Source organism: Python bivittatus, unplaced genomic scaffold, assembly GCF_059951505.1.
Source record: "Python bivittatus isolate LINGU-HERP-01145 unplaced genomic scaffold, Pbiv_v1 ctg000310_np1212, whole genome shotgun sequence".
Classification (NCBI taxonomy): Eukaryota; Metazoa; Chordata; class Lepidosauria; order Squamata; family Pythonidae; genus Python; species Python bivittatus.
The window spans coordinates 8556169-8564689 of record NW_028277054.1 but is presented as its reverse complement, the minus strand read 5'-3'; the positions used below and the strand labels follow the sequence as shown (position 1 = coordinate 8564689).

At 45.4% G+C, this 8521-nt stretch overlaps 1 protein-coding gene across 1 annotated transcript; it reads left to right on the top strand.

The window, feature by feature from the left end:
• HSPB6 (heat shock protein family B (small) member 6) lies at positions 1 to 4232 on the top strand. Its single transcript, XM_007430560.2, has 3 exons — positions 1 to 275; positions 2449 to 2571; positions 3692 to 4232. The coding sequence occupies exons 1-3, from the start codon at positions 81 to 83 to the stop codon at positions 3881 to 3883; spliced, it is 510 nt and encodes a 169-aa protein (XP_007430622.1). The 5' UTR covers positions 1 to 80; the 3' UTR covers positions 3884 to 4232.
• The last annotated feature ends 4289 nt before the right edge of the window (positions 4233 to 8521 follow it).

Genomic DNA, 8521 nt, shown 5'->3' with positions numbered 1-8521 from the left:
CCCGGTGCGCCGCCTGCGTCTCGCGGTGCAGTCAAGGCTTGCTAGGCTGGTAGAGCTCCGCTGCTGTTCCCTCCTGCGTCATGGACATCGCCATCCACCACCCCTGGTTCCGCCGGACCATGGGCTTCCCTTCGCTTTTCCCGCCTCGCCTTTTCGACCAGAGGTTCGGAGAGGGGCTGCTGGAGTCCGACCTGATGTCGGCCACCCTCTGCCCGTATTACATGCGCTTTCCAAGCGTGCCAGTGCCGACCGTGCCGGACACGGGGCTCTCGGAGGTAGGCGCCGCCGCGCCCCGGCTGGGGCAACCGTACGGCCTCTCCCTTGGGTGCTCGGAGGGTCTTGGGGGAATAACGCGCAGTCTGGGCCGGAGGAGGGAGGCCCCGCGTCGGCTCTTGGCCAGTTGCGGGGCGGCGGAGAGGCTCCTCCGCCCCTGGACTCGCGTGCCGGGGGCGTCGTGGGGACGGGGTTGCGTGCGCCTGGCGGAGAGAGGCGAGAAAGTGGCGGGGCCGATGAGCGGAAGAAAGTGAGCGGGGGGGGGGCAGGGAAGGATGCCAAGCGGCATGGGAGAGTCCGCTGCCTATTATGGTAACATTCTTTCCCCTGGCAGAGCTGAAAGGACAATGCCAGCCGAGTTGCCCTCCAGGCCAAAGGGCTGGCATACAGGAGCCCTAAAGGGTGGAAGAAACCCTATCTTGCTGGATGGCTGCCTGCACTTGCCTTAGCTCCCTCGACTTGAAAGCCAGTGAGGAGGGAGGCAACTGTTCCTTGGTCAGATGGCAACTTGCCTTTTGAAGTCAGCAAGGAGCCAATTTGGCTCGCGTTAGGGAAAACCACCTGCGGTGGCTTGCAAACCATTGGTTAAGGTTTGCGGATTGCAAGAACTTAGCCAGCTGCAGTTTCTTCCCTAAACCATGGCTTAGTGCAGCGTTCAAATTCTCCTGTTCACAATGCCTTCCTTTGGAGCAGGACAGAAGATGTTCCTGTTAACTATTAACTTTTTCAAAAATCCAGCCCTGGAGAGCCTTCAACATGTAAAGCATCTGTTCTTCCCCTGGAGGGGGGACCTCTTGCCTCTTCCCATTACTGAACATGAAGATTGGGGCAGTGAGGAGATAGTTGGTTTAATGTCAAGGCAACTAAACCAAACTTTTAAAGCTAGAAAGCAGCCTGAGGAAGCCACCTGAGTCACTTTGCTAGTTGCTTTCGCAGGATGAATTGACACATTTAATCTCCATGCCTTGCTGATGCCCCTTGGTAGAGCAGGCCATTCAGACGCCCGGCCTCAGCATACAGAACAGGGCCAACTGATGAGCGAGAAAGGATAGAGTGAGAAAGGATAGAGAGAGAAGTTTGCTAGTAACGGCATAGAACCTTCAACTCTAAATTATAAAATGACTCAGATGCTCCCAGGAGCTGGCTGTGTTTCCTATCATCTCGGAGGTTCAGGGGGCTGCAAAGGCAATGCGTGTGGCTTGTTGAAAGAACCCCCAATTTGCTGAGCACAGTCCTGCACACTTATGCAACAGTCTCATTATATAACATTAACAACTGCTGAGAATGAGTTGTGCAGTTTTAGGCAAGTTTGTATCTGTTGGGTCTACTTCATTTAAACGGCCCTTAGTGATTCCCCCCACCCTTCTTCTAATGTAAAGCATGTATGCTCTGTACTTCTGGGACAGCTCTCAGAGTGGCGTATTTCCTAGCCTATAGACTTACTGGCTAGAAAAGTAAAGAAACGGGGTGGGGAACGGAAGAATGCAAATAATGGAGTACGGCTATTTATGCAGATCTTTTGGTGATCAGAGTTGTGGAACAAGAACTCTGGAACTCCATTTGTAAATCATTCTCTAACTCCAAATGCCTGAAATTTAACATCTGGATTGTAGCAAGGGAGGCCAGGCATTGGACCAATAGTTTTTTTGATGGATGGTGGTTGCCTAGCAACCAGGGCAGTGGTCCCTCCCTACATAGCCTAGTGGTTGGTTTCTGATTGGCTGTGGTAGAAACACGGATGCCCTGCAGCTAATGCGTGCTTGTAATCTGTGGGCCTGCCAGATACTTTCATGCTCATGTTTTACAGTCTGTTCTAATGCCAGTTTCTTTGATGGTGATGGAAGAAACCCTTCATCCTGCCTGCTGGCTGGGGATGATGAGAGAGGTGTTCAAAGATGAGTTAATGGAAGTCTGACCTCAAACCTGTCCTGGTAGCCTTCGGGTGCTAAGAGTCCTGGATTATAAATATGAAAAGTTGGAGCGGGGGGGAACGGGGTAGACATAAAGCTGCTGCTGGTTGCGATTAAATGATGGATGGGATGTTTCCAGTGGAAATGGCTAAAACCAATACAGTGATGTTGGGCTTGTCTGCTGCACTACCCCAGCAAATATTCTCAGCTAGATTCAGAAATGTTGATAGGTTCTGATCCACCTTTTTCCTTCCCTTGTTTCCAGATGAAGCTGGACAAGGATAAGTTCTCTGTCTTGCTGGATGTCAAGCATTTTTCACCAGAGGAGATAAACGTGAAGGTGGTAGGCGACTACATTGAAGTACACGCCAAGCATGAGGAACGTCCGGTAGGTAGCCTTCTAGGTCTCCTGCTGTTTTACATTCTGAAAAAATGAGCAGGTTGGGTGGAAGAGCATGTTTTAAAGCTGCATTTTTAAATCTGTTCTTAACTTGGAACTCAAATGGAATGTTCCTTCCTCGTCTCTCTCTCTCCTGACCCAAAGATGTGCTTAGGATCAGATCCAAAAAGGTTGATCTTGCACAAAGTGCTTAACCCTAACCTTGTGTTAATTGGCTCCAGTTTTTGTATTCATATAATGCTCTGTGTCCAAACATTTAAACCCTATATTATGACTTAATGTGATGTCTTGGTTCTTCCAGTATGCTGAACCACAGATTATCTTACTGTAGCCTAGGCTAATGTATATTGCACTAAGCTGAGCCTTAATGTACTAATTGCCTAAAATCATTCATCAAACACAGAAAGAGCTTTAAAATACTTCTGAGTTTAGTTGTCGAGAGATCTAGCAATGGGAGGTGGGATGGTTTAACCCACCTGGTAGGCCCCACATGTAAATAGAAAGCATTTTTGTGCTATGATGCTATGGATAAAGTGTGTATTACTGCCGGGGTACCCCCAATTCTGCGTAACGGTTGCTTTTGGCCCCAGTGGAATATTTAGAATTTGGGGAGCCCCTTTTGGATGCTTTGACAAAATGTCACCCATGTATTGTTTGTCGATTTGCAAAACGGCTGCCTTCATGGGCACGGCCTTTCAACAACATGCCCGTTTCCATGAAGGGAAGTAACAAGCTTGTTCTTTTTCAATGAGCTTCTTGCTCGTTCCCTCCCACCCCACCCCAGACAGGTGGGCCCACTTCTGAACAAAACTCCACAATATTACCAGTGCTATTTTTGTTTTCTGAAGATGCCTAGGGAGTGTATGAGGGGCCTTGTGGCACCTGAGCAAATAAAGATAGTGCTGGAAGTTTCCTCTGAAGCATCAGCATACATTGCCATTTTTTTTTTTTTTAAAGATGCTTCAATTTGAAAAGGTGGGGCAGGAAAGGGTCTGGGGGTTGCAAAGGTCTGCAAAGCCTGCAGGCACATTGAAGGATACCCCAGTGTGCCAGTCCACCACTTCCCTGTTTAGTCATTAATTTGCTTGGTCTTGCTCTGCTCTTACAGGATGAACACGGCTATATCTCCCGTGAATTCCACCGTCGCTACATGGTCCCCAAGGGGGTTGATCCAGGAGCTCTCACCTCTGCCTTGTCTCCAGATGGGGTGCTCTCCATCACTGCCCCCACTAAAACCCCCGCACTGGAACGGAGCATTCCCATCACGCGCCAAGAGAAGCCAGCTGTCACTGGAAAATAAGAGGGAAACCTCCTGGCCCAGCATCCTTTATGTGTCCCCCCCCTCCCCTTAGATAACAGCATTGTGAGCTTGGGCTCCCCTTGCTTGTAGGTACAAGGTTGTTCACTCTTAAGCCTTTAAGGAAGTGACATTCCTTTCCTACCCTCCTAATTCATACTGGGATGCTGACAGCAAAGACTGTGTTGTCTTAACATTTCAGTCCATATCCTGGAGAAGACAGGGCCATTTTCTTCCTCTGGCTAGGAGTATCCTTTCCTTTGCAGGCTTACTTTATACCACTCTTCACGTTGAACTTATTTCCTTGTATAAATACACATTTGCAATAAAGTGCTTTTTTGCTTAAAAGCTACATGTTGCCTGATGGATACTTGCTAATAAACATGAAGCGATTACTGTATCTTCTAGTGGACTGGAGTGGACCCAACTGCCCCACAGAGCTTGAAGTGAAGGAGCTGTGGGGTGTGAATGTGGTTGGAAAGCTGAATGTTTGATGTTCTAGAAATGGGGGGGTTATTACAGAGAAAGTAGGTTTTCAGAGGGCTATGGACAATCACTCCTTGCTGCTACAATTCAAGCTGAGTTGGCCCTGCACTCAATTAGTTGTGCTTGGATCTCACTGAAGTTGGTGTGAGGAATTAACCATGCTGCTGTACGGTTTGTCTGGATCTAACCTGATCACCAATAAAAGTCTCTCGAGTTCATTTCAGAGATGTGTGCACAAAAGTCTTATATGGATTATAGTATGGAAGCAGCTTGCCTTCTGGAATTGGTTTCAATTTCCAGCCTACCCTACAGCCCTGGAATTTCCTTGTGTTCTCTCAGCAAAGCACTATTCAAGCCTGGGCACTGCTTAGCTTTTGGAGAATAGAAAAAATGATTTGGTTACACATTTTTCTGATTATTGTCCCATTCAATAGCAAAAAATAAATTTTTAAAGGCTACATCACGTTGCAACAATTCTTGACTGGGGGAAACAGGTCACATTAAAGCTGAATAGGACTAACAGTTTTGGGGAAAAATTTTTAGCATTTGGTCTTTGCTATTGAAATGTATAACCAGAGGTTATAATTGCAGAGTAAATTATCATGCAGATTTCATTTCTCTTCACAATTTTTCTGCTAAATAATGATTGCCTAATATCTGCGAAAGGACATTGGATAAAAACAGCATATAGAAGTACAGGAACTGTGATGTTTCAACTGCCTATATTGATTATTGATATTCCATCAAGTTGGTGTTGACTCTTAGCAACCACATAAATTTTCTCCAGGGTGATCTGTCCTTAACCCGGTCCTTCAAGTCTTCCAATGGTGCAATCAAATCCATCCACTTTGCCACCGAGCATCCTTTTGTTTTTCCTTCCTCCTTTCCCAGTATTATAGACTTCTACAGAGAGCCTAGGTCATCACATAATGTATCCGAAGTATGATTACTGGAGCCTGGTCATTTGTGCCTTGAGCAAGAACTCTGGGTTTGTTTGTTTTCTTGGCTGTCCATGGTATTCTCAGGAGTCTTCTCCAACACCAAAGTTCAAACATGTCAATACTCTTTCTACCTTGCTTCTTCAAAGTCCAACTTTTGTTTCCATAAAATGTCACCGGGAAAACCATTGCTTGGGATGTTCTAACCTTTGTACACATCACAGCATCTGAGTATCTTTTCCAAGGCCTTTCCTGACTGCTGGTTCCATTATTGTAGATCAGTGTTTCTCAGGTTCAGCTGGCTGGGGAATTCTGGAAGTTGAAATCCACACACCTTAAAGTCGCTAAGGTTGAGAAACACTGATGTAGCTAGTTGATCCTAAAAGTCAGGGACAATCAACTACTTCAGTATCTAAGGCTGGTTGATGTACCCGAGGTCACTAGCTTGGTGTTGATATTTAATCTCAGTCCCATTTTTTCACTGTGCTCCTCCATTTTTATTACAAGAGCTTGCATCATTTGCATTTTCAGCTATCATGCCCATATTGAAAGGTTGGAGTGGGGGTGAGGTAAAATCTGTTCTTTGTCAAAACAGATCAAATTTGTAATTAATGGATATAGAAATGCAAAACAAAATCCTATGAATGATAAACTAGAAATTTACATAAAGAGTTTCCCTGCTATTGAAATTAAGGAGAAGAAGAAGAAATAAGTTAGGGGCTGGTTTGCAGAAAGGGGGTGGGGGCAGGAGGTGGGATAGATGTAAACTGGCAACACAGCCCTTTATAGATGGTCATTCCTAGCTCCTATGTTGAAAGAAAAAAGAATGCTTTTAGTTAACAAAGTTGAGAATAAAAGATACTTTTGAACTCTGCCAAGGAGAATGTTGCAGTTAGGTGGACACAAATCATACAGCCAGACACACAATGCCTATGAAAGGAATTATTCTTTGAAGCTGTTGGTACTTGCCCATATTAAGTTTAATGAGGAAATCAAAAAAGCTAGTCCCCACCCAGGAGAAGGAGTAGAAGCAGTAATTGCATTCTTTTCTGAAGAGATCTGCAAACGGGGTGGTGTGATGACGCAAGACAAAGCAGGTATGGTAAATCCAAGGGAAATTTACCAAAGTTATTTTAGACATTTGGCTAAATGGGAATGCACCCATTTTCAAGATGCAATTCTGGGGCTGCAAATGTTGGGTTGGCACCACACAGCTTACAAGTTGCCTTTTGCAAAGATTTAACATGCAATGTGGCATATCGTTTACCTGGGGATTAGCCATTCTGCCCTCTTTACATTTGGTGCTGCCCTAAATGTGATTTTTTTCCGTCTTACCACTAACCCTATTTGGCTTTTGGTGTATAGATACAGCATTGCTCTATAAGGAACATCTTAAATGATACCCCCCCCGCTCCCCCAGGATATTAAGTTTACAACATTTAAATGCTGCTTTGAAAAGGCTGTAAGTGGCCTTTTGAAACTAAGGATTTCAAACCCTTTTAGCAGAAGCTTTCCTAGGAAGCTGAAAAAGGAAGTGTACAGGCATGAGCTGAAAAAAGAAGTTTACAGCAGTGTTTTTCAACCTTGGCAGCTTGAAGATGTGTGGACTTCAACTCCCAGAAGTTGAAGATGAAGTCCACACATCTTCAAGCTGCCAAGGTTGAGAAACATTGGATTAGGGAAATGGGCAATGAAAAAAAAAATGCTTTCAACTGCACAATGAAGGCCAGGGGTCACACACTGGGGTCAGGTAGGTTATAATCAGGTCAGGCAGTTTCTGTTTCAGTATACTGGGAGATTTCCCCACCCCTCCTTATCTTGGCATGTTGTGTAAACCAGGCCCGCATGAAGCTTGTAATTGGGCACTAAATGTTATGTGAACGCAGCTGTTTAGCCTAAGGGTTAGAACACAAACAAAGTGTGTGTTCAGCCATACAGTCTCCAAGTTCATGCATCATGCTAAGCCATACATTTTAGCTTTGCATGTTATTAGCCACAGGGACTGTAAACCATGTTTTATGGCCTACCCACTGTGATTTGCTATGATGATTTATTAGTGGTTCAACCATGGTAGAACACAATGTTTAAACGCAGCCACAACTGAAAGGTGATGTCAGAGAAGGTTTTTAGATGTTGGCTTTTCACCCTGTACCTTAGGGAACAACTGAAGAGCAACTGAGTCATGCATGTGATTGATGTACCAGCTGCCCAGGACCATCTTAAATCAGGCTGGTCCTAAGAGCTGAAATATATGCCATCTTAACAATGATTCTCCCCCTGGAATTCATCCCAGAATGGCTAGAAAACTTGTCTCAGGAGCAGTCCTCAACAATCTCAAAGAATAGGTGTGGAGTGCTGGGGCATCACTTAGCTTTGCATGTGGGAAAAAATCAATCCAAGATACTTGCCAGGTCACGAGGATTGCTGGCTCCCAGCCTAGCTGCAAAGAGTAAATTGAGAACGCTCTCTGGGACCTAACATGAGCTTTGTGGAGGAAGATTGAGGACTACATGTTTGCATAATACGCTATAGATAGACCTACATCAAGTTGCTTCCTTGGCTCTTTTGTGTTAGCTTCTAGCTAGCCAAGTTGGGGCTACAGGCTTAGGGTCCAAACGGCTCCTATTCAGCTTGGTTAAAGTTGACTGCAACGGATTTTCCCCAACCTTCTAAGCCAGGGAACACTTTTCTTACTTTTGCCCTTGTGAGTCACACGAACCCAGTCACTGCGGTTTGTAAACCAGGGTTTAACGTGGCTTTCCCCACACTGCACCCTCCAGATGTATCCAGGTTTACAACTCCTGGAATTCTCCAGTAATATCTGGAGAGCACCAGATTAGGGAAAGGTGCTTTAGCATACTGTACAAGCCCAGGATGGCTTATAATAAGTGAATCCTGGATGGCTTATAATAGGTGAATCCAACCTACATAAGGCAAAATGGCTAGAAGTTGAGAGAAATGGGTTTCTTCCCAGTGAAGCCAGGTACTTGGCTAATTTAGCCTTCATCTCCTTTACTTTCTTCTTTAAGAATGCTACAAACAGCACATCATCAAGATGCACTGTAGGAACCATCACACGGGTAGCAAGTTCTAGCTGTTCCCAAACTGGGAGAACTTTGTCTCTGCTAGAGAAGGACTATGGTGCTACAAGAGATCCCAGTTCACATTCTGGCAGTCCAGGTTGCTCCAGAAAGACTCCTGACTGCAAAGTAGAGTC

Bases quoted from the DNA above. Each gene is read 5' to 3' on its own strand.
- HSPB6 (XM_007430560.2), top strand. From the start codon at position 81: ATGGACATCGCCATCCACCACCCCTGGTTCCGCCGGACCATGGGCTTC. The intron at 276-2,448 runs GTAGGCGCCGCC...CCTTGTTTCCAG, and splicing joins CGGACACGGGGCTCTCGGAG to ATGAAGCTGGACAAGGATAA. The intron at 2,572-3,691 runs GTAGGTAGCCTT...CTGCTCTTACAG, and splicing joins CCAAGCATGAGGAACGTCCG to GATGAACACGGCTATATCTC.